Raw genomic sequence first — 25,964 nt, forward strand, 5'->3', positions numbered from 1 at the left:
TTTATAATGCATTGTGGAAAAAAAAAGTTAGCAATTGCATTATTTTAACTATGACAAGTGACTGCATATTGCCTCAGTTTATTTGTGAATTACAGTTAAATGCATAATGTAACATGTGTGGAACTGTTTATTAATTGATTGATTGATTGATTTGTTAAATAAAACAAAATATATTATAATATATTATTTTTTAACCTCTGTGATTACCTTGTATGTAAGCATCTTCTGACAAACCCCTGATCACATGACTTTTTAGTTCTTATCTATTGACTTGCATTTTAGCCAATTAGTGCAGTGTCTGCCACACGCGTGATCACAGTTTAATCTATACGGCTCACATGAACTAGCACTCCCCTGTTGTGAAAAACTAATAAAATAGCAAGTGATAAGAGGCTGTCTTTAATGGCTTAGAAATAGGCAGACATTTAGAGGTTTCAATGTTTTAAAGTATATTAATATAACAAAGTTGGTTGTGCAAAGCTGGGGAATGGGTAGTAAAGGCGTTATCAATCTTTTTAAACAATAACAATTTTAGTGTTGACTGTCCCTTTAAGGTTTAGCTTTCTTTCATTTGAAAGACTATGTAGCCATCTAAGCAAGGTACGACTGCTTCTTAAACAACTTGCAAAAAAACAACCTTTATGATGTATATACACTATATGGATGTATTTAGTTATAGTCCATTTCTTTCATGTAATTAACAAGAGTCCATGAGCTAGTGACGTATGGGATATACATTCCTACCAGGAGGGGCAAAGTTTCCCAAACCTTAAAATGCCTATAAATACACCCCTCACCACACCCACAAATCAGTTTTACAAACTTTGCCTCCAAGGGAGGTGGTGAAGTAAGTTTGTGCTAGATTCTACGTTGATATGCGCTCCGCAGCAAGTTGGAGCCCGGTTTTCCTCTCAGCGTGCAGTGAATGTCAGAGGGATGTGAAGAGAGTATTGCCTATTGAATGCAGTGATCTCCTTCTACGGGGTCTATTTCATAAGGTTCTCTGTTATCGGTCGTAGAGATTCATCTCTTACCTCCCTTTTCAGATCGACGATATACTCTTATATTTACCATTACCTCTACTGATTCTCGTTTCAGTACTGGTTTGGCTTTCTACAAACATGTAGATGAGTGTCCTGGGGTAAGTAAGTCTTATTTTCTGTGACACTCTAAGCTATGGTTGGGCACTTTATTTATAAAGTTCTAAATATATGTATTCAAACATTTATTTGCCTTGACTCAGAATGTTCAACTTTCCTTATTTTCAGTCAGTTTCATATTTGGGATTATCATATTTTTCTTACCTCAAAAATTTGACTTTTTTCCCTGTGGGCTGTTAGGCTCGCGGGGGCTGAAAATGCTTCATTTTATTGCGTCATTCTTGGCGCGGACTTTTTTGGCGCAAAAATTCTTTTCCGTTTCCGGCGTCATACGTGTCGCCGGAAGTTACGTCATTTTTTGACGTTATTTTGCGCCAAAGATGTCGGCGTTCCGGATGTGGCGTCATTTTTGGCGCCAAAAGCATTTAGGCGCCAAATAATGTGGGCGTCTTATTTGGCGCTAAAAAATATGGGCGTCGCTTTTGTCTCCACATTATTTCAGTCTCATTTTTCATTTGCTTCTGGTTGCTAGAAGCTTGATATTTGGCATTCTTTCCCATTCCTGAAACTGTCTTATAAGGAATTTGATCTATTTTGCTTTATATGTTGTTTTTTCTCTTACATATTGCAAGATGTCTCACGTTGCATCTGAGCCAGAAGATACTACAGGAAAATCACTGCCTGCTGGATCTACCAAAGCTAAGTGTATCTGCTGTAAATTTTTGGTAGCTATTCCTCCAGCTGTTGTTTGTAATAATTGTCATGACAAACTTGTTAAAGCAGATAATATTTCCTTTAGTAATGTACCATTGCCTGTTGCAGTTCCCTCAACATCTAAGGTGCAGAATGTTCCTGATAACATAAGAGATTTTGTTTCTGAATCCATAAAGAAGGCTTTGTCTGTTATTTCTCCTTCTAGTAAACGTAAAATGTCTTTTAAATCTTCTCTCTCTACAGATGAATTTTTAAATGAACACCATCATTCTGATTCTTTGGACTCTTCTGGTTCAGAGGATTCTATCTCAGAGATTGATGCTGATAAATCTTCATATTTATTTAAGATGGAATTTATTCGCTCTTTACTTAAAGAAGTACTAATTGCTTTAGAAATAGAGGATTCTAGTCCTCTTGATACTAATTCTATACGTTTGGATAAGGTTTTTAAAGCTCCTGCGGTTATTCCAGAAGTTTTTCCTGTTCCTAATGCTATTTCTGCAGTGATTTCCAAAGAATGGGATAAATTGGGTAATTCATTTACTCCTTCTAAACGTTTTAAGCAATTATATCCTGTTCCGCCTGACAGGTTAGAATTTTGGGACAAAATCCCTAAAGTTGATGGGGCTATTTCTACCCTTGCTAAACGTACTACCATTCCTACGTCAGATGGTACCTCGTTTAAGGATCCTTTAGATAGAAAAATTGAATCCTTTCTAAGAAAAGCTTATCTGTGTTCAGGTAATCTTCTTAGACCTGCTATATCATTGGCTGATGTTGCTGCAGCTTCAACTTTTTGGTTGGAAACCCTAGCGCAACAAGTAGCAAATCGTGATTCTCATGATATTATTATTCTTCTTCAGCATGCTAATAATTTTATCTGTGATGCCATTTTTGATATTATTAGAGTTGATGTTAGGTTTATGTCTCTAGCTATCTTAGCCAGAAGAGCTTTATGGCTTAAAACTTGGAATGCTGATATGGCTTCTAAATCAACTCTACTTTCCATTTCTTTCCAGGGAAACAAATTATTTGGTTCTCAGTTGGATTCTATTATTTCAACTGTTACTGGTGGGAAAGGAACTTTTTTACCACAGGATAAAAAATCTAAAGGTAAAAACAGGGCTAACAATCTTTTTCGTTCCTTTCGTTTCAACAAAGAACAAAAGCCTGATCCTTCGTCCTCAGGAGCAGTTTCAGTTTGGAAACCATCTCCAGTCTGGAATAAATCCAAGCCTGCTAGAAAGGTAAAGCCTGCTTCTAAGTTCACATGAAGGTACGGCCCTCATTCCAGTTCAGCTGGTAGGGGGCAGGTTACGTTTTTTCAAAGAAATTTGGATCAATTCTATTCACAATCTTTGGATTCAGAGCATTGTTTCAGAAGGGTACAGAATTGGTTTCAAGATGAGACCTCCTGCAAAGAGATTTTTTCTTTCCCGTGTCCCAGTAAATCCAGTGAAAGCTCAAGCATTTCTGAATTGTGTTTCAGATCTAGAGTTGGCTGGAGTAATTATGCCAGTTCCAGTTCCGGAACAGGGGATGGGGTTTTATTCAAATCTCTTCATTGTACCAAAGAAGGAGAATTCCTTCAGACCAGTTCTGGATCTAAAATTATTGAATCGTTATGTAAGGATACCAACGTTCAAGATGGTAACTGTAAGGACTATATTGCCTTTTGTTCAGCAAGGGAATTATATGTCCACAATAGATTTACAGGATGCATATCTGCATATTCCGATTCATCCAGATCATTTTCAGTTCCTGAGATTCTCTTTTCTAGACAAGCATTACCAATTTGTGGCTCTACCGTTTGGCCTTGCTACAGCTCCAAGAATTTTCACAAAGATTCTCGGTGCCCTTCTGTCTGTAATCAGAGAACAGGGTATTGTGGTATTTCCTTATTTGGACGATATCTTGGTACTTGCTCAGTCTTTACATTTAGCAGAGTCTCATACGAATCGACTTGTGTTGTTTCTTCAAGATCATGGTTGGAGGATCAATTTACCAAAAAGTTCTTTGATTCCTCAAACAAGGGTAACCTTTCTGGGTTTCCAGATAGATTCAGTGTCCATGACTCTGTCTTTAACAGACAAGAGACGTCTAAAATTGATTACAGCTTGTCGAAACCTTCAGTCACAATCATTCCCTTCGGTAGCCTTATGCATGGAAATTCTAGGTCTTATGACTGCTGCATCGGACGCGATCCCCTTTGCTCGTTTTCACATGCGACCTCTTCAGCTCTGTATGCTGAACCAATGGTGCAGGGATTACACGAAGATATCTCAATTAATATCTTTAAAACCGATTGTTCGACACTCTCTAACGTGGTGGACAGATCACCATCGTTTAATTCAGGGGGCTTCTTTTGTTCTTCCGACCTGGACTGTAATTTCAACAGATGCAAGTCTCACAGGTTGGGGAGCTGTGTGGGGATCTCTGACGGCACAGGGAGTTTGGGAATCTCAGGAGGTGAGATTACCGATCAATATTTTGGAACTCCGTGCAATTTTCAGAGCTCTTCAGTTTTGGCCTCTTCTGAAGAGAGAATCGTTCATTTGTTTTCAGACAGACAATGTCACAACTGTGGCGTACATCAATCATCAAGGAGGGACTCACAGTCCTCTGGCTATGAAAGAAGTATCTCGAATTTTGGTTTGGGCGGAATCCAGCTCCTGTCTAATCTCTGCGGTTCATATCCCAGGTGTAGACAATTGGGAAGCGGATTATCTCAGTCGCCAAACGTTGCATCCGGGCGAATGGTCTCTTCACCCAGAGGTATTTCTTCAGATTGTTCAAATATGGGGGCTTCCAGAGATAGATCTGATGGCCTCTCGTCTAAACAAGAAACTTCCCAGGTATCTGTCCAGATCCCGGGATCCTCAGGCGGAGGCAGTGGATGCATTATCACTTCCTTGGAAGTATCATCCTGCCTATATCTTTCCGCCTCTAGTTCTTCTTCCAAGAGTAATCTCCAAGATTCTGAGGGAATGCTCGTTTGTTCTGCTAATAGCTCCGGCATGGCCTCACAGGTTTTGGTATGCGGATCTTGTCCGGATGGCATCTTGCCAACCATGGACTCTTCCGTTAAGACCAGACCTTCTGTCGCAAGGTCCTTTTTTCCATCCGGATCTGAAATCCTTAAATTTAAAGGTATGGAGATTGAACGCTTGATTCTTAGTCAAAGAGGTTTCTCTGACTCTGTGATTGATACTATGTTACAGGCTCGTAAATCTGTATCTAGAGAGATATATTATAGAGTCTGGAAGACTTATATTTCTTGGTGTCTTACTCATCATTTTTCTTGGTATTCTTTTAGAATTCCGAGAATATTACAATTTCTTCAGGATGGTTTAGATAAGGGTTTGTCCGCAAGTTCCTTGAAAGGACAAATCTCTGCTCTTTCTGTTCTTTTTCACAGAAAGATTGCTATTCTTCCTGATATTCATTGTTTTGTACAAGCTTTGGTTCGTATAAAACCTGTCATTAAGTCAATTTCTCCTCCATGGAGTTTGAATTTGGTTCTGGGAGCTCTTCAAGCTCCTCCATTTGAACCTATGCATTCATTGGACATTAAATTGCTTTCTTGGAAAGTTTTGTTCCTTTTGGCCATCTCTTCTGCCAGAAGAGTTTCTGAATTATCTGCTCTTTCTTGTGAGTCTCCTTTTCTGATTTTTCATCAGGATAAGGCGGTGTTGCGAACTTCTTTTGAATTTTTACCTAAGGTTGTGAATTCCAACAACATTAGTAGAGAAATCGTGGTTCCTTCATTATGTCCTAATCCTAAGAATTCTAAGGAGAAATCGTTACATTCTTTGGATGTTGTTAGAGCTTTGAAATATTATGTTGAAGCTACTAAATCTTTCCGAAAGACTTCTAGTCTATTTGTCATCTTTTCTGGTTCTAGAAAAGGCCAGAAAGCTTCTGCCATTTCTTTGGCATCCTGGTTGAAATCTTTAATTCATCTTGCCTATGTTAAATCGGGTAAGACTCCGCCTCAGAGGATTACAGCTCATTCTACTAGGTCAGTTTCTACTTCCTGGGCGTTTTAGGAATGAAGCTTCAGTTGATCAGATTTGCAAAGCAGCGACTTGGTCCTCTTTGCATACTTTTACTAAATTCTACCATTTTGATGTATTCTCTTCTTCTGAAGCAGTTTTCGGTAGAAAGGTACTTCAGGCAGTGGTTTCGGTTTGAATCTTCTGCTTATGTTTTTCATTAAACTTTATTTTGGGTGTGGATTATTTTCAGCAGGAATTGGCTGTCTTTATTTTATCCCTCCCTCTCTAGTGACTCTTGTGTGGAAAGATCCACATCTTGGGTATTCATTATCCCATACGTCACTAGCTCATGGACTCTTGTTAATTACATGAAAGAAAACATAATTTATGTAAGAACTTACCTGATAAATTCATTTCTTTCATATTAACAAGAGTCCATGAGGCCCACCCTTTTTTGTGGTGGTTATGATTTTTTTGTATAAAGCACAATTATTCCAATTCCTTATTTTATATGCTTCGCACTTTTTTCTTATCACCCCACTTCTTGGCTATTCGTTAAACTGATTTGTGGGTGTGGTGAGGGGTGTATTTATAGGCATTTTAAGGTTTGGGAAACTTTGCCCCTCCTGGTAGGAATGTATATCCCATACGTCACTAGCTCATGGACTCTTGTTAATATGAAAGAAATGAATTTATCAGGTAAGTTCTTACATAAATTATGTTTTTTAGTAATTTTGTAGAATCACAGCTTCATTTACGCACAATCCCGTTCCTCCTTTAGGGAATATGTTTTAGTACCACATCTTTCACTGCTTTAATGTCATGTGTCACAAAATGTGTTTTGTTAAACACGCCCACAATTAGCTTATTTTCGCTGAAGAATGTACCAGAATATTTTAGAACTTTGTAGTAATTGGTGTATATGTAATAAGAAGGTATAAAAATCCTGAGCAGAAGAACTTTCTATCAGATGTTCATTTTACCATATTTAGATGTCTTACTGCCTGCTGTATTTAAATCTGCTATTTACGGTACTTTAACCTGTTATTTGTCATTCAAGAAGAAATATAATATAAGTACCCATAGTTTCATGCCTAAGAAGTTCCTGTAAAATTTGGTGTTATATTCTTATAGATTCAGTCTTATGTGCATTTATTTTTTTTACTGTAAATAATGATTTATTCACCATAGGCATCAAATATGTTTGTTGTCTCTCCAGGTTTAAGACTGGTCAAATAAATGGAGATTTACTGATATACCACGTCTTACTGACTTTAAAGCCATACTATGCCAAGCCATATGAGATAGTAGTAGATCTCACACATGCTGGGCCAAGCAATCGCTTTAAGACTGACTTCCTTTCCAAATGGTTTGTGGTTTTTCCTGGCTTTGCTTATGAAAATGTTACAGCAGTTTATATCTACAACTGTAACTCCTGGGTCCGAGAATACACCAAATACCACGAGAGACTGTTGACTGGACTGAAAGGCAGCAAGAGACTTATTTTTATTGATCCATCTGGAAAGTTGGCTGAGCATATTGAGCATGACCAGCAGAAACTCCCTGCAGCCACCTTGTTTTTGGAGGAGGATCTTAAATTGTTCCATAATGCGCTAAAACTTGCCCACAAAGACACAAAAGTGTCTATAAAGGTAAGTGTCATTTTTTTTTTTTTTTAATCTATTATTTGAAATTTTGGTCTGTAGTAGAGCATTGCAAGTACAACCAAGTTACTTTTTATTGTTTTTGTTGCTGTTGCATTCTGCAATACCTTCCCTCTTTCTACTATCTTTGTATATTACATAGTGTCCAAAGCTGGTTGTTGAGAGCTACAAACAGAATCACTTTGCTGAACTTGACTATACTCAAGCAAAGGAAAATGTTTTCTGGCATTTTATGTAATCCATGAGTAATTAAATTAGATATTCCTGTTTCATACATTTTTCTCCCATTTTGTTGATTTGGGGCTTTTTTGTTCACACAATTAAAGGCTGTTTTTTGATAACAGGGGATGGACAGAATGAATAGGGTTTTTGTGTAGGAAATTAAGATAGGCGGAAGGAAAACCAGTTTGCTCACTACTTGAGGAATGTTGCTTGCAATTTATATCTTTACTTCTGGCTCCTTATGAATGTATGAGTTGCTAGATAAGATATTACACTGCTGTGAAACAATTATTTCATTGTCAACTGGTAGACCTATGTGCCTTAATTGTGAAGTCAGCAGGCATTTTTATTTTTTTATCTTATATCATGTAAAAAAAAAAAAACTTACTTTGCATTTTCTGGTCTTTAGTTTATCTGTTTGATGTATGATGTAAAGGATGTCACCTGCAATTTCAGTAACCATGATGTTAATGTTATGTAAAATAAAACTGTCTATTAGGTCAACTATAATATTATAAATCATTTTTGTCCTAGGTGGGCTCTACAGCGGTACAAGTAACCTCAGCAGAGAGAACTCGAGTCTTGGGACAGTCAGTCTTTCTCAATGACATTTATTATGCATCTGAGATCGAAGAAATATGTCTGGTAGATGAAAACCAGTTCACATTGACCATTGCCAACCAAGGAACCCCTCTCACTTTCATGCACCAGGAGTGTGAAGCCATTGTCCAGTCTATAATTCATATAAGGACCCGATGGGAACTGTCACAGCCTGATTCCATTCCCCAACACACTAAAATCCGGCCAAAGGATGTACCAGGAACACTACTTAATATTGCGTTGCTTAACCTGGGAAGCTCAGACCCAAGTTTACGGTAGAATCTTAATGACTTCTGACTTTTAATAATGCTAAATAAGCAACTTAAATGGACATTGTGTTCAGAGTTTTTTTTTCTTTTAAATGCAGAAAAATGCTTACAGGCTGATTATTGCAACTCCTACAGCTCTATTAGTTTAACAAGACACCTTTCCCCAAACCTTACAGTTAAAACTTGGTTTATTCAGCACACTAAAATCCATTATCCAAGAAACAAAGGGTACAATGCCTTTTTTATATATATATATATATATATATATATATATATATATATATATATATATATATATATATATATATATATATATATATATATAGACCAAAGAAAAAGAAAAACATGTATACACTTTCCCTTTAACTGACTGAAGTTGGGATTAAATTCATTATAAATTTCCAAATCTAGCAAGTGATTTATAAACCTGAAATAACTTGTTGAAGCCATATGACTAATTAACCACAGTAACACATCATTAGGTTTGGTTGATAGAAATATGTTGGGTATACCTTTTGTCTTTACTAGATTTTTATTTTATTTTGAACATTAAACCTGTAGCACGCAGCAACATACAGTGTTCATACATATTAAATATGTTTTTGTGAGAAAATGGTTATTTCAGGTTTGGAAGTGATAAAAGTTTTCATACCCTTATAGTACATAGTTTAATGAAAGTGAACTCTTTGAAATTATTGGATTATGTTACTATATAGTCCAGGTAGTCTAATAAAGCAGTTATGGAAGATGTGTTCACCATACAAAGGCATTCACCAGACTTCCATTACTAAATTTCTGTCTTTGAATATGCATTAATCTTAACCGTCATTCGTTTTCAATATTCAAACCAATAGTTTTACACACAAAAATAACATTCCAAGTAGGTGAGCTAACTGCACCATATATCTGCACATTATGTTTTTGGGGTTTTTAAGATGACAATCAAAAGCTAATTTGTCAAATTTGTTTTTGGGGAAAACTATAACAATTTTTCTTTAAGGATGTGGATATTAAAACTAAGTTGTTTTTTTTAACTTGGTATATAGAAGGTTTTTTGTTTGTTTTTCACATGCATATTGTTTATGTAGCCATATATCAACCAAGTAAGCTTGAGTCTCAAAGTGGATGAATAGATACTTTTGAAAGGTAGAAAAGGTCACTTCCTATCCTATTTTTTCCTGTCCTATAGGACATCATTTATTTATAGTACGAACACCTTTTTTTTTATTATACATCTTTTAGATTTTTTTTTTTTTTTTTTTTTACATTTACTGCTTTTTACTTGTGTAAAAAAAAGTGTAGTTTTCAGTAAAACACTGTCCTTAAAACCTTCCTGTAACTAAAAGGAATTTCTTACCATATTTATAAGGTTAGGAAGACATTCATGACATTAACTTTTAATTTTCAGCATTGTTTGTATGCAGTCAACGGAAGTCAAGTAAGTGATAGTGTTTTAGCAAGTCAGTGTGATATAGAGAAAAACTATCCTCATAGATTGTTTATCTTGTCTTACCTTAGTAGTACATACCAATGAAAGCTGGATAGAAAATAAACGGCTTGAACCCCCACCTTTTTAGAGCAGGCAATTTTAAGCAACTCTCTAATTTACTCCTATTATCAGTTTGCTTCATTCTCTTGGTATCTTTATTTGAAAAAGCAAACATGTAAGCATAGTAGCCGGTCCTTTTTTGGTAAATTAGAAAGTTGCTTAAAATTGAATGCTCTACCTGAATCATGAAAGTTTAATTTTGACTAGACTATTCCTTTAAAGGGACACTGTACCCAAAAATTTTCTTTTGTAATTCAGAAAGAGCATGCAATTTTAAGCAACTTTCTAATTTACTCCTATTATCAATTTTTCTTCGTTCTCTTGCTATCATTATTTGAAAAAGATGGCATCTAAGCTTTTTTTTGGTTTCAGTACTCTGGACAGCACTTTTTTATTGGTGGATGAATTTATCCACCAATCAGCAAGGACAACCCAGGTTGTTCACCAAATATGGGCCGGCATCTAAACTTACATTCTTGCATTTCAAATAAAGATACCAAGAGAAAGAAGAAAATTTGATAATAGGAGTAAATTAGAAAGTTGCTTAAAATTTCATGCTCAATCTGAATCACGCAAGAAATTTTTTGGGTACAGTGTCCCTTTAAGTAGTTATAAAACTCCTCCCTTTTCCTATACTTAAAATATAAAATAGAGGATTTCTCTCATGTCCCTCTAGGTAGTCCTAAAAGGTACTCTAGCACCCCCATCAGTAAAATTAGCTTTCTTGGTAACTATGTGAATACTGCTCTTTCTTTTTTTTTTTTTCAATTTATTTTGCTTAAAGAAACTGAATTCTAGTTTAGAAAACAAAATCAGATCTGATTACATATGCTCCAATGTCTGATTTATTGTTCTGGAGTTTGATATTTTAGTATGGTTGTTTTATTTAACAAGAGGAAGTCTTATACAGATTTTATGCTTTTGATAATTTATTACGTTCAAATGGTGCTGTGAGTCCACAAATCATTACATGTTGGATTAAACTTTCTTGTGCACCAATGGGAGGCAAAACAGCCCTAAATTGCAGAGCTTTACTCCACCCCTGCATTCCTCAATTATGTTTTGCATGCAGCATGGCTTATGCAAAAACTCTGAAGCCTTCACATTGATTGTGGTTCTCTAATCCATCTGAGGCCTATTTTCTTCCTCAGAAGTGCCTCTTGGACAGAGGGGTCAACAAAGTTCTGCTGGACAATGAGAAATCTTCTCCCATTGTGGAGATGTCACTAGCCCCCCCAGATAAAATGCAGATTTTTCTGCCAGTCACTGGGTCTACAGTGGACTGCTCCTACCTTAGATCCTTGGAACTATGCTTGCACGTCTTCGAATTGGTGTTCTACTAAACGTTGGCTGCTACTGCTATGGTACAAAGTAGAGGAAGTTGCTATAGGTGGGTACAAAATTTCACTTTAATTGGACCATTGGCTTTTCTCAGATTATCCACACTTTAGCAAGTTTTAATGAACTATCTCTTTAAGAGATTAATAAGTATTGGCACAGCCTTACCCACTGACACCCAAACTACAAGCTTAATTTGGTCTTGTCCCTTGATGTGTTTTTTTTTTTAATGCTCAAACTACCCCTAGGTCTTTTGCTAGTAGGACAGTAAGTTACAAGAATGATTGCTATTGGCACAATCAAATAGATAATCCACTCCCCTTCTTTCTGTAGTTGTGACCATCTTAACTACTGGAAACTTGCTGTATCTGATTTGATTGTTGTAAGAACATTTCTGAGCATTTACTGTGTATTTTTATATTAATTGCTTGACTGTTGTGTGTTCTGGGTGGGATTTGAGATTTAAAGGGACACTAAACCCAAATTTGTTCATTCGTGATTCAGATAGAGCATGACATTTTAAGCAACTTTCTAATTTACTCCTATTATCAAATTTTCTTCATTCTCTTGGTATCTTTATTTGAATGGTATCTTTTATTTGCAAGAATGTAAGTTTAGATGCCAGCCCTTCTTTGGTGAACAGCCTGGGTTGTTCTTGCTGATTGGCGGATAAATTCATCCACCAATAAAAAATTGCTGTCCAGAGTTCTGAACTAATAAAAAAGCTTAGATGCCTTCTTTTTCAAATAAAGATAGCAAGAGAATGAAGAAAAATTGATCATAGGAGTAAATTATAAAGTTGCTTAAAATTGCATGCTCTATCTGAATCACGAAAGAAAAAAATTTGGGTTCAGTGTCCCTTTAATTAAAATGGTTTATCAAGTTTAAGTGTTAGAGTCTGGTGGATCATTTTTCACTCACATCTGCTTTATTATGGAGCAATTTAGTGTAGCTAGTCTGTGGACCTTCAACTGGGGGTAGATCTACTGATTATGTAAGCCCCTCTTATCTATGCTTATTCTGAAAGCTGTACCTGTGTGTGCCCCATCTCAGCTGCGAGATATGTGTTGAACATATTAGTAATCCTATACAGGGTTTGTCTGTATTACATTCTTCTTAGGTTTGTATTGTACCTACAGTATTTTTCTCCCGAGTCACCTATGTATTAGTGACTTGTCTAGTTCTACTTCACATACAAAGGGAATGATGGCCTGTTCCTTTACTGGGGGACAATTATTCTGAGTCTTATACAGGTGAGGACGTGTCCTTTAATTTCAGGTTGGTGCATGTACAAGCATTATTAAGGGAAGTGTTAAGCACCTTGTGAGGTGGATGAACCTAGCAACCCTCCTAAAGCTAATACTAAGGTGCTTGATTCTTTATCTCTTTTCCTACTACTTTTTCTATACATGAATCAGAGTCTGAACTGGTGTCTATGTGGAACACGCTAGGTGTACCTTTTGCTCATTCGTCACTTCAAGACAACGGTTCCTTTGCCAGCCTCTGGGAGACTGAGGCATCTCCAGTTTAGCCAGGTGGACTACTGTTTCTTTAGAGGATTCCACCTCCTTTAAAGATTAATGGACTGAAAGCTTGCAAGCTGTCTATTTTGTCAGCTGTAAGTGTGAGCCATGTGGCAGCAACTATTACTTCCAAGATACTTAAAAGAATTCCAGGATCAAATTAAGCAAATTAAGGTTACATTGCAGTCTCAACGTTTTGCATTTATGTGAAAAGTGCTGCTATGGCAGTATTAGCTAGCAGTGCCCTAAGGCTAAAGGTTTGGTCTGCAGACTATCTAAAATCAGACTTTTTCTATCTCTGCACATTAATGATAAAATCATTTTTGGGACTGGCCTTCATGCTATCATACCATGGCATGGTAAACTAAGGGATATTTCTTGCTGCAGGATTAAAAATTACAAGGAAAAAATCTGAGCTGGGGGGCAGATATCAACTTTCCTGTGGGGGCAGATTGCAACTTTCTGCTGAGGCTTGTGCTCACCTCAGTTCAGATTCTTGGGTGCTAGAACTGGTATTGTATTATGTTTATGCTTCATGGTTTTACAGGAACGATTTTATATATCTTGAGTGTCTTAGGGTCTGATCAGCACTAAGACCTTAATCTCTTATGTGGCTGATGTGAAAGGGGTGATTTCTACAGTCCTATTGAACTAGAAGAGTCATGGATTTTACTCTTAACTTGTTTGTGGTGCCCAAAAAGGAGGGTATACTGTGTCCCATTCTAGATCTGAAGTCCCTAAACAAATACCTGAAGGTTTCAATACTCAAGATAGTGTTTGCACTATGGTCTTTCTAATGTGGGAAGGTCCGTTTATGTGAACTATAGACCTGCAATATGCATATCTGCACATCCCTAGTTCACAGGATTATGCCAAATTCTTAAGGTTTCCCTAAACAGGCATTATCAGTTTGACTCTTCCCTCCAATCTTACCACAGCCTGTTCAGAGTACTGATGCTGGCTCATACTCAGGGCATTTCTGTGGCTCCTTATGTGGACAATATTCACCTTTCAGTTGCTGCCTTGCAAACATGTTTGGTGTATAAATGTGCAGAGTTCTCTGGTTCCAACCACTCAGATCTCCTTCCAGTGGTCTATAATAAATTTGGTGTCCATGGTACTATCTCTTACAAAAAAAGTGCAGATTAAATCTTTAATCATCTTGTGTCAGATTGCCGCACTCTCCCTCTCCAAATGTGGGCGAATATATGCAGGTAGTAGGGTTGGTGTTTGCCACCTCAGACAAGGTTCCCTTCTCCATATTTCATCAGAAGCCTCTATTTTGCTTCAACGGGATAGCGATCTCGGTTATTTCTCTTGATCAAATAAAAAGACAGTCCCTGTACTGGCATCAGACTGACCACTCCATTGTTCAGGGGTCCTCTTTCCAATATCTAAACTGCACTGTAATCTCAAAAGATTCCAGCCTTCTAGGTTGGGTGCTGTCTGAGGGTCTTGGAGGGCAGGAATCATTCTATTAGACAATGCCACAGCAGTGGCTTATGTCAATCAAGGAACAACTTGCAGTTCCTTGGAAATGAAGGAGGTATCTTTCATCAATAGGTGGTCAAAGCACCTTCATCCAGAGAAATTTATGACCAGATTTTAAGGTGCTGGAATCAGAGGTGCTGGACAGATCAGATGTCCTCATTCTTTAATTACAAGCTTCCCCATCATTGTGCCAGAATCAAGCAGTCAGTGATTATTCCCTAGGCATATAGACCTAGCTCAGGTGTCTTCTTGCTGCAGTGGTATCTGCCTCTCAGGAGAGACATGTCTCACCGTCCTTTATTTAATCAGGATATACATACCTCAGTTCGGACAAGATTATGGAGACCTTGATTAAAGATATGAAGCACTTTGCTGATGTATTTTGCATAAGGTCTGGATGACTTAGCTTGCTTGCTCTGTGGCTTGGAATTTTTGTTGGATGTCCTTTTGAATTACTAGGATCCAGGAGTTTCTCTTAGATCAGTGTTTCCCAAGCCCACAGGCCAGATATTCATTATATCTTAACTAGAGCACAGGTGAAAAAATCAGCTCACCCATCAGCTGATTATTTCACATGTGCTCTAGTTAAGATATAATGAATATCTGGCCTGAGTAAGGGTCCTGAGGACTGGGGTTGGGAAACACTGTCCTAGATGGTTTGGAGAATGACTTCTCAGTTGTTTGAGGAGTCAGATTTCTACTCTGTCTGTGTTGTTTCATAGGTGGATTGTCAAAATTCCTGATATATAAATTTTTGTCAAAGCTTTAATGCATATCAAACCTTTGACTGGCTATGCTGCCTTGGAGTCTAAATTTGGCCCTAAAGGTCCTTCGGGCCCCTCCTTTTGAAAAAATGCATGGTATAGGTAATTTAATGTAAATCAGTTTGCTTTTCTATCCTGCACATATATATTCTTAAAGGGACAGTCTACACCAGAATTTTTATTGTTTTAAAAGATAGATAATCCCTTTATTACCCATTTCCCAGTTTTGCATAACCAACACAGTTATAATTATATACTTTTAACCTCTGTGATTATCTTGTATCTAAGCCTTTGCAAACTGTCCCTTTTTTCAGTTCTTTTGACAGACTTGCAGTCTAGGCAATCAGTGCCTGCTCCCAGATTACTTTGCATGCACAAGCACAGTGTTATCTATATGAAATATGTGAACTAACACCCTCTAGTGGTGAAAAACTGTTAAAATGCAATCTGAAAGAGGTGGGCTTCAAGGTCTAAGAAATTAGCATATGAACCTCCTAGGTTAAGCTTTCAACTAAAAATACCAAGAGAACAAAGCAAAATTGGTGATAAAAGTAAATTGGAAAATTGTTTAAAATTACATGCTCTATCTGAATCATGAAAGTTTATTTTGGCCTAGACTGTCCCTTTAATACAATTACAAAGTAACTGGCAATTTTTGTGTAATAAAGATACTTGGATATTTAAATATTTCATTATCTGAAGTTGTAGCAGAACAATTGTGCAAGTAGGTTTAGCCTTTACGACAAGTGATGCTTACCATACAAGAGGTTTTTTTTAATAAATAGGACAATCTCAGTGTTTATAGTTTCCTTGGTAAACTATGCATGGATACTTAATATACATGTTATTGCTGCATAAATAGTAGCAAAATGTATAGGTGTAGAAAAGACACCAGTCTCAGAGAAAGCAAGTCCTTCCCTAAAATTATTTTGAAAGATAATATCCACAGGTTAGAGCCTACACAATTGTATTCATTGTGACTTCCAAATCCAGAATATTTTACTTTGATGGCTTGGAGGCTGAAAAGGTCATATTTTGGAAATGATTTTTGTAAATATTGCAGGTTTTCTTTTTTTTTTTTTTTTTTTTTTTTTAACCACCTATTCTACTATTGGAATCATCTTAAAAAGCCTGAGTTGGCAAATGGCTAAAAAAAAGGATTTGTTCTTTCCTGACATAATATCCTTCACTTAGCTTATACCCATAGCAGTTTCATGACGTATGCCATGTGTTGTATTTTAGAATCATGTCCCCAGTTGTAACCTTTAGCTTTGAGTATAGCATTTTAAAAAGGTGCAGGAAGTGACCTTTTTTACCCTGTGGGCAGACATTTTCACTTTCACTTTTTTCACTTTGGTGATGATTAATCTTATGGGAATGAAGCATGAAAATAAAATGATTGTAGCTAACATGAAATGTCCTTATTTTACTTGATAATTTAGGTGTATGCAGAAGCTAGTATTCTATTGAATTAAAAATATTTTAATGATATTTTAAATGTTTTGCTCTATTTCAGGTCTGCTGCCTATAACCTTCTGTGTGCCTTAACGTGTACCTTTAATTTAAAGATTGAAGGGCAGTTACTGGAGACTTCTGGTCTGTGTATCCCTGCCAATAATACACTTTTCATAGTCTCCATTAGTAAGACTTTGGCAGCTAATGAACCTCACCTCACTCTTGAGTTTTTGGAAGAGTGCATCTCTGGCTTTAGCAAATCTAGTAAGTAAAAATGAAGATTTAATTGTGGTTGAGAAATAGATTGAATTATATAAGATGTTAAGAACAATAAACCAGTCACAAATATCTCAATTACCTCTTCCATTAATGATTAATGAGAATTAAATCAGAATGATGGGCGATTAGGAAAAAGAGTATTGATGAATGAAACCTTTATAAGGAATAAGAGATAATGAAAGTTAACCCTTATAACACATTCATTTTATCAGGTGTCTTGTTAGATTATTAAAGAAACAGTTTTCAGCTTTTGCCGAAACATTCTTTACATTACACACATACCATTCCTTGCCATAGAAAAAAATGCCTTATGTGCAAGGTGTTCTTTCTCTCAATTTGGCACCCAACTCGTTTGTATAGATTGCAGACTGTAAAGTAGATCACTATCTGTATTGCTAGTATAGTAATTGTCAAACAGTTTACAGTTTAAATCAATATACACCTTAGGAGACATTCCAAAAGTAATTTTTTGGATGATATGAGTAGGGCATAGCATATAATGTTTTTCAGTATACAATTCTAATTAAATGAGCAGTTGCAAGACTAAAGCTTTTTAGAAAAATATGTAATAATGCATAGGTAGGACTGCATGCATAGACTTTACCATCCCAGTAATGTAGTCTGGTATTTTGTATTGGTTACAGGCATTGAACTGAAGCATCTCTGTTTGGAATACATGACTCCTTGGCTGTTAAATCTTGTCCGATTCTGTAAACTTACTGATGATGCTAAACGTCAACGTGTTAGTGCCATTTTGGATAAACTCATAACTATGACAATAAATGAAAAACAAATGTATCCTTCTATACAAGCAAAGATATGGGGGAGTCTGGGGCAGGTATGTCAATAAATGTGCTATAGAACAGTGATGGCCAACATGGGGGCTACAAATAAATATTTTAGAAACTTTAAGGGCCACATATAAATGTATGGCTATTAAAGGGATAGGAAACTGAAAATTAAACTTGCATAATTCAGACAGTGCATGTAATTTTAAGACTTTTTTAAATTCACTTGGTATCCCTTGTTGACATGCACATATCTTACACTAATTAGACCTAGCTGCTGATTGATGCCTGCACATATTTGTCTCTTGTGATTTGTCTAACTAGATGTGTTCAGCTAGCTGCCAGTAGTGCAATGTTGTTCCTTCAGCAAAGGATAACAAGAGAATGAAGCAAATTTGATAATAGAAGTAAAATGGAAAGATTTAAAAATGTATGTTCTATACAAATCATAAAACACGTTGGGGTTTCCTTTCCCTTTAAACGAATAATATATTTCCAAAAACTGCCCAGTGGCACAGGGCTTTGTTTATGTAAGTTTGCAGGGTGCCCTCTGTCTGAGTTCTTCCCTCCTGAGGGCTTTTTTGAGTTATGATCACCCCAAAGCACACATCATTAGTTCTGCTTTTTTTTGCTAGTTTTGCTTTCCCTGGGAGCTGCAAGAACTAGTGCCAAGCTTTTGGGCTGCTAGTTGGCCATCCTTGTTATAGAATACTGTCCTCATGAATTTGGAAAACCTTGAAGGTTGGATATATCAAGCATATAATATTACATTTTAAAGGGACTCAAACATTTTATTTTCTGATTTAGATAGAACATAACATTTTTAAACAACTTTCCGATTGACTTCTTTTATCAAAGTTGCTTTATTAGTTTGGTATCTTTTGTTGCAAGAGCAGCAATGTACTACTGGGATGTAGCTAAATACATCAGCTGAGCAAATGACAAGAGGCATATATGTTTAAAGATTGAAGGGCAGTTACTGGAGACTTCTAGTTCACTGCAGCTCCTAAGCCTACCTAGGTATGCTTTTTTAACAATGGATGCCAAGAGAACAAAGAAAATCTGATAATAAAAGTACATTTAAAAATTGTTTAAAATGATAAACCCTATCTTAATAATGAGCAAAAACCTTTGGATTTCATGAAGCTATTTAAAATGCAACAATTTCTTTTGTTGCTAATTCTCTTAAATGTTCAACGTTTTGTTTTTGTTTTTACAGTTATATTGTGTTAGCTCTCAGTGTTAGCCGCTATTGCTAATTTGATACTTCTGAAACCATCCACAACAGGGCATCCTACAATATGTTGTAATTTTATCAATACAAATTAGTGTCGTCTTAGTATTTTAGTTACTCCAATTTATCTGTGTAACTGTGTAGTTCTTCTTTTAGTATTGTAGATTATCATAGAGATGGGAATGCATTTACTGTAATGGGTAGTCCATAGATAGCTGATTGGTTTATGCTTTTAGAAAATCCTAATTATTCTCTTTCTATGTTTTATTAGATCACAGATCTTCTTGATGTTGTGTTGGATAGCTTCATTAAAACCAGTGCAACTGGTGGTTTGGGATCCATTAAGGCTGAGGTGATGGCAGATACAGCAGTTGCTTTAGCATCAGGCAATGTAAAACTGGTTTCAAGCAAGGTAACTTATATTGCAAATATATTAAAATGAACTGTTTGTGTGCTTGTTTTTTAAATGTGTGTGTTAATGAAGCAGAGAGAGTTAGAGAGATGTAGATATTGAGATATATATAACAAATTACATATACATAAAAGTATCATTTCTTTCATTGTCTCATATAATTATATCAGTACTGCTGAGTATATGGTTGCTGAATTCTAGAACTTGTAAAGGTACCTCCTAGAAGACTAAAGACATGTGGTACCCATTTACTTCCTGCTTGAGTCCGTTTCTCTCTGTTTGTGTGAGGTAGACTGTACTGCAGATCTACAGAGGGTTTGCCATTTAGCACAAGTAAAAAGAGGTCAACATTATTTACTACATTACATTCTTCACTTCAAGTGTGCAGCCGCCCAGTGGCATTTGTTGAGGCCTTAACCTGTGCATTTTAAGTGGTATGAGCCTTCGGCACCCCAGGTTATTGAGTTTTTTTATTCCAAGCTGACCCTTGGTATGTTTGGTACACAATTTAGACAGAATATTGTCTATACAGTGGTTTTATATGTCTACTTTTTTTTTCTTTTTCTTCTAAGACCGCAAGTAGAATCTGTTGGGTTGCATTTCAGGATCTAGTAATGTCTGTCCTTTTTTCCGGTCAGAAACAGGGGCAGTTTTTTGTTATTCCATTGTATTGTGCTCAAGAGGGTGTTTTTGTTTTCTTACAAATATCCACATTTCAAAAATTCACTTTAGTTTGTCCTCAGGAACCTAGAACCAGGTCAGTTTACAAACTAGATAAATCATAAATATGTTTATCTGGTTCTTTTTCTGTGTTTATTCCACAGCCCAATATGTTCAACCATAAGTGCATTTCTGTGTTACGTGGTGTAGCTGGGCTGAGAGCAGCTATGTTTTTTCATACTTAATGTAGAACCATATGAAGGCCCATGCTGCTTTGAAGAAACCTTTGGTTAATGCATAAGAATCATAGACATAACAAGTCTGCCCCAATTTCCAAGAAGAATAATCTTAATTAGTTCATAGGGTAGCATTAGGCTTATGCCAGGCATTCTTGAAGTCCCTCACAGTTTTTGTCTTCTAATGTAAGTTTTTTCCAAAAATAAACAGCCCTTTTTGTGACAAAAGTGCTTCTGCAAATTAGTACTACCTTTTAGAGCCATTTTGAGTTCAATGTCTCTCTTGTCCCTTCCTTCAAATATGTTTTGCTTGTCTATGCTTAAACTAGGTCAGAGAGTAAAGAAGGGGTTTGTGTGGGAAGATACCCTCTCCTTTATATGTCTTGGAAGCCTTCCCACCTACTTTAATAGTCAGAGGTCATATATCCATTAGCACTTAGTGTTCTCCACAGAAAATGTTTCCAGCCGGGTTACATTATGATGTAGCCTGGTGACATTATAAATTAGCCGGGTAGGGGGCAGTGTAATATTTTCTAATAATATATCATTTTCAGCTATGCAAAGCACTAATTAATTAATTGCATTATTTAACATAAATGCATTTAATGATAATTTGTGCAATAAAAATTGAAATTTTTTAATATTAGCTAATTTTAACTTAATATTGGCTAAAATTTTAGCTGGGTGGTGCACCCACTTAAAAGATCCTGTGGAGAACACTGACTTATGATATTTTACATGGAGTGTCAGAAAATGTATTTATTGCTGAGTATAAATCTTGTTTTATTCAAACCAATATTGTAGTTTCTGATGATTTATGTAATGTTATTATTGCCTTGAATTTACTTCCACATATTTTAAATGATCTTCAGGTGATAGGAAGAATGTGTAAAATAATAGACAAGACCTGCCTCTCACCCACCCCAACACTGGAGCAGCATCTAATGTGGGATGATATTGCCATTCTTGCTCGTTACATGCTGATGCTGTCCTTCAACAACTCCTTGGACGTTGCTGCTCATCTTCCCTACCTCTTCCATGTTGTTACATTGCTAGTAGCAACTGGTCCTTTGTCTCTTCGAGCTTCCACCCATGGGCTTGTCATCAATATCATACACTCCTTGTGTACTTGCTCACAGCTGCATTTTAGTGGTAGGTAATATTAGAACCCTACCGTGCACCTACAAAGCTAGCTATTTGTTCTTATAAATTGAAATTATAGGTGTCATATGTAATTAAAATTGGAATTTGTTCTGCAATTAAAACCATATATTTGTTTAAAGTGAATGTCAACTTTCATGAATGAAAGCCCTATTTTCCATCTAAAGGGGAGGAGAGTCCACGGCTTCATTCATTACTTGTTGGAATTAAGAATCTGGCCACCAGGAGGAGGCAAAGACACCCCAGCCAAAGGCTTAAATACCTCCCCCACTTCCCTCATCCCCCAGTCATTCTTTGCCTTTCGTCACAGGAGGTTGGCAGAGAAGTGTCGGAAAATTTGGAGTAGTCTCTTATGGAGAGTAGTACTCTTCGTAATGGGACTGGAGTTTTAAGTAGTCCTGCCAGCCTCTCAGTGAGAGCTTGGATGAAAGTTAGAGTCCGGAGATGCATGGAGAGTCTTTCTGCGAAACCATCCCGACTCAGATTAACAGCTCCATAAGCAATCAGTGTCGACGAGTTTCGCTGCCTGCTTTCTACACTCAAGTCCATGTCAGGAGAGATGCTACTACACTGTCACACTTGAGAGGCCGTGTTCCTGTTCAACGGCGTAGATTCTTGTAAGATCGTTTCATTTTTTTATACACATAATGATAACGCAGAAGACAGGTTCACAGTGTGGTAAATTATATCTTTATAGAATCAAGGGTTAATATACCTTGTAGGGGGGTTTGTACATAATATTGTTTTTTGTGTCATTGCTGCAATATGTGTGAGATGTGGCTCTGGCAATGGGTGGACTTTAGTTTCATTCCAGGAGTATTTGCGCGGCAGATTTTGCGCGTTTTCTCCCTAGTGCAGGGGCGGTCCTGCGAGGCTTTCCTTCTGTCAGGAGGGGCCTATTCGACTTCCTTCGCTTGACCGGCGGCACAGGAGATGTAACGGTTTCTGGGGTCCGGGTCATAGGAGGTTATAAAGGTGCCATTTTATATTTATTATATCTTGTCCATAATAAAGGCGCAAGCTATGGAGGACTCTGACGCGTTAGAGGGTAATCCCTCTTTAACGAAGTCTAGTACCTGCGTTTATTGTGAGGGGGTTCTGGTAGATCCACCTGCTCAACTATGTTTCATATGCCTTGATAAAGTCACGACATCTCGAAAGAAAAGGATGTCTAGTACTACTAAGCCATCCACCTCTGAGGGCTTCCCGTGAGGTGCGTTCCCTACATACATCTCTGAGTACACATGCAGCGCCCCAGGGCATGTCTATTTCTCCTACGGAAGAGATCCGTTGGCCATTGCGGATCAACTGCAAACGGCGGTCTCTCAAGGTGATTAGTGCCTTACCACGTTCTGCTAAGCGCAAGCGTAAGGTAAAATATGGCGATCCGGCCCAGGGGTCTTATACTCCAATGGATATCTCTGAAACATTATCCGCTGACAAGGACGACTCAGACTCTTTGGAGGACATTCCTTCTGGGTCGGAGTCCATGTCCTCTAAAGCTCCGACTGCGGAGGAGCCTGACTTTAGGTTTAGAAAGGAAAATTTACGCTTTTTGCTGAAGCAGGTGCTTGCTACCCTCAAGGTTCCGGAACCGAAACTACCAGAGGAACCTTTGATTCCTGAGCATGATAAAGTGTATGATGGCTAACATTAATAAGAATAAATGGGAGAGATTAGGTTCTTCTTTTTCCCCTTCTTCCTTTAAGAAGCTGTTCCCCGTCCCGGAATCTCAGCTCGAGCTATGGGGGACTGTCCCTAAAGTGGATGGTGCTATCTCTACGCTCGCAAAGCGAACAACGATTCCCCTTGAGGATAGTTCGTCGTTTAAAGAGCCCATGGATAAGAAGTGGGAGAACATGTTGAGAAAGATGTTCCAACACACGGAATTTGTTTTTCAGCTAGCAGCGGCGGTAGCTGTGGTTGCCGGAGCTGCGACATATTGGTGCGAGTCTCTGTCTGACATGGTCGCGAGGGAAACTCCCATTGACGAGATACAGGAGAGAATTAAGGCCTTGAGGGTCGCTGATTCTTTTATTTGTGATGCCAATATGCAAATTATTAGCCTCAACGCAAAGGTGTCAAGTTTTTCCGTATTAGCCCACAGGGCACTGTGGCTAAAATTGTGGTCTGCGGACATGACTTCTAAGTCCAGATTGCTATCCCTTTCAGGGAAAGATCCTGTTCGGTCCAGGATTGGACTTGATCATATCCACGGTTACGGGAGGTGGGGCGCTTTCCTACCGCAGGATAAGAAGATTAAGCCTAAGGGATCTACTTTTCGTCCCTTTCGTGCGGACAAGGCCCAACGCCAACAGCGAAAGCAGATCAGTCCAAGGGTACTTGGAAACCAGCTCAGTCTTGGAATAAGTCCAAGCAGAACAAGAAGCCCACTGAAACAAAGTCGGCATGAAGGGGTGGCCCCCAACCGGTCTCCGGACCAAGTAGGGGGCAGATTATCTCTCTTCTCAGAGGCCTGGTTGCAGGATGTTCAGGACCCTTGGTTTCTGGAGATTGTCGCCCAGGATTACAGGATAAGGTTCAGATCTCATCCGTCCAGGGGCAGATTCCTCCTGTCAAATCTGTCTTCCAGACCAGAAAAGAGAGAAGCTTTTCTAGAATGTGTGAGGGATCTCTCTTTTCTGAGTTTTTTGTATCAGTACCCCCAGCAGAACGGGGTCTAGGGTACTATTCAAACATTTTTGTGGTCCCAAAGAAGGAGGGCACGTTCCGCCCGATTCTAGACCTAAAATGTTTACACAAATTTATGTCTGTTCCATCCTTCAAAATGGAAACAATCAGATCGATTCTGCCTCTAGTTCAATAGGGTCAGTTCATGACGACTATAGACTTGAATGATAAAGTACAAGAAGACAGAGGGGCGCCTCATGTGTGGTATAATCAGATGGTATGATACAGAACAAACAGAATGGAGCCAAATGAGTACTCACATACTATTAAAGCACACCTATGTGCTGGTAGAGACAAGCTGCAATTTCAGATAGGTGTGACAGCTCACCCTCCAGGAAAAACTGTGTAGCTGGTGAGAGATTAAAAAACAAACAAAGAAAGCACTACATGTGCAGACCATTAAAGGTATAACGGGCAATATCTCTTAGATGATACAGATGGGTACTCACATACTCCTGTAGCACACTTATGTGCTGGTAGAGGCAGGCTGTAACTTTATGACAGGTGTAGCAGCTCACCCTAGATGTAGATTCTTGGTTGTGCAGGGGTGTAGGTCCCAGTGAGCAATCAGCGAAGTCAGAAGATAGGAAAAGAACTCCACTCAGAGTACATTTAAAATAAAATATAGCTATTTATTAAAAACAAAGATAAAAAAACAACACAGCAGTTGTTTATGATGAGTGGATAAAAGGGTATACAGTGGCACCCCTCAAATGCAACGCGTTTCTCGGTTAGAACCGTTTCATCAGGCATAGACTTGAATGATGCCTACCTTCATGTGCCAATCCACAGGTATCACTTCAGGTTCCTGAGATTTGCGTTTCTAGACCAACGTTTCCAGTTTGTGACCCTTCCCTTTGGTCCTGCGACGGTCTTTACAAAGATTCTGGGGGCGCTATTTGCAGTGGCCAGATCCAGAGGCATTGCTGTGGCGCCCTATCTGGACGACATCCTAGTCCAGGCGTTGTCGTTCAGTCTTGCAGAGGATCACTCCAGGGCCCTTCTTTTGTTACTCCAATCTCACGGTTGGAAAATAAACTCAAGAAAGAACTCCCTAAATCCCAGCAACAGGGAGAAGTTCCTGGGAACAATAATAGATTCTATATCCATGAAGATATTTCTCACAGTTCAGCGGCGCAGGAAGATTGCGTCCACCTGTCTTGCCCTTCAGTCCTCCTCCAGTCCCTCGGTGGCTCAGAGTATGGAGGTGATCAGGCTCAGGACATTCAGATCTATCTCAACAGATTTCCCTGGACGTTCGGACGAGGGATTCCCTCTCTTGGTGGATCAGTCCGCAACAACTGTCCCAGGGGACGTCCTTCCTGAGACCGTCCTGGGAGATTGTGACCACGGACGCGAGTCTGGCAGGATGGGGTGCTGTTTGGGGTGCCAGGATGGCACAGGGAAAGTGGTCTCGAGTGGGGTCATTCAGCTTCAACAGGTTCCAGACAGACAACATTACCTTGGTGGCCTACATCAACCATCGGGGGGGGGGGGGACAAGAAGCTCCCTAGCAATGAGGGAGGTTTCTCGGATATTGGAATGGGCAGAGTCCCACAGCTGCTCGCTCTCTGCAATCAACATTCCGGGTGTGGACACTGGGAAGCTGATTTTCTAAACAGGCAATCCTTCCATCCGGGGGAATGGTCTCTCCATACTGAGGTGTTTTCGGAGATTTGTCTCAGATGGGGGACGCCGGAGATAGTTCTCATGGCGTCCAGACTCAATTGCAAGCTACCCAGATACTGGTCGTGGTCCAGGGATCCCCAGGCAGAGCTGACCGACGCCTTAGCGGTTCCTTGTGGGTTTAACCAAG

General features: G+C 38.2%; 1 protein-coding gene across 7 annotated transcripts in view; it reads left to right on the plus strand.

Moving 5' to 3' along the window:
- NF1 (neurofibromin 1) overlaps positions 1-25,964 on the plus strand; it is a 1,508,106-nt gene that overhangs the window by 1,155,160 nt on the left and 326,982 nt on the right. For all 7 annotated transcript variants that reach the window (XM_053707520.1, XM_053707522.1, XM_053707523.1 and 4 more), the window contains 6 exons: positions 7,032-7,464; positions 8,233-8,573; positions 16,749-16,951; positions 17,611-17,804; positions 19,260-19,400; positions 21,169-21,448. In XM_053707520.1, coding sequence (XP_053563495.1) covers positions 7,032-7,464; positions 8,233-8,573; positions 16,749-16,951; positions 17,611-17,804; positions 19,260-19,400; positions 21,169-21,448 — 1,592 coding nt within the window. The remainder of the gene's footprint in view (positions 1-7,031; positions 7,465-8,232; positions 8,574-16,748; positions 16,952-17,610; positions 17,805-19,259; positions 19,401-21,168; positions 21,449-25,964) is intronic.

The sequence above is a fragment of the Bombina bombina genome, chromosome 3, assembly GCF_027579735.1.
Source record: "Bombina bombina isolate aBomBom1 chromosome 3, aBomBom1.pri, whole genome shotgun sequence".
In the NCBI taxonomy this organism is placed as follows: domain Eukaryota; kingdom Metazoa; phylum Chordata; class Amphibia; order Anura; family Bombinatoridae; genus Bombina; species Bombina bombina.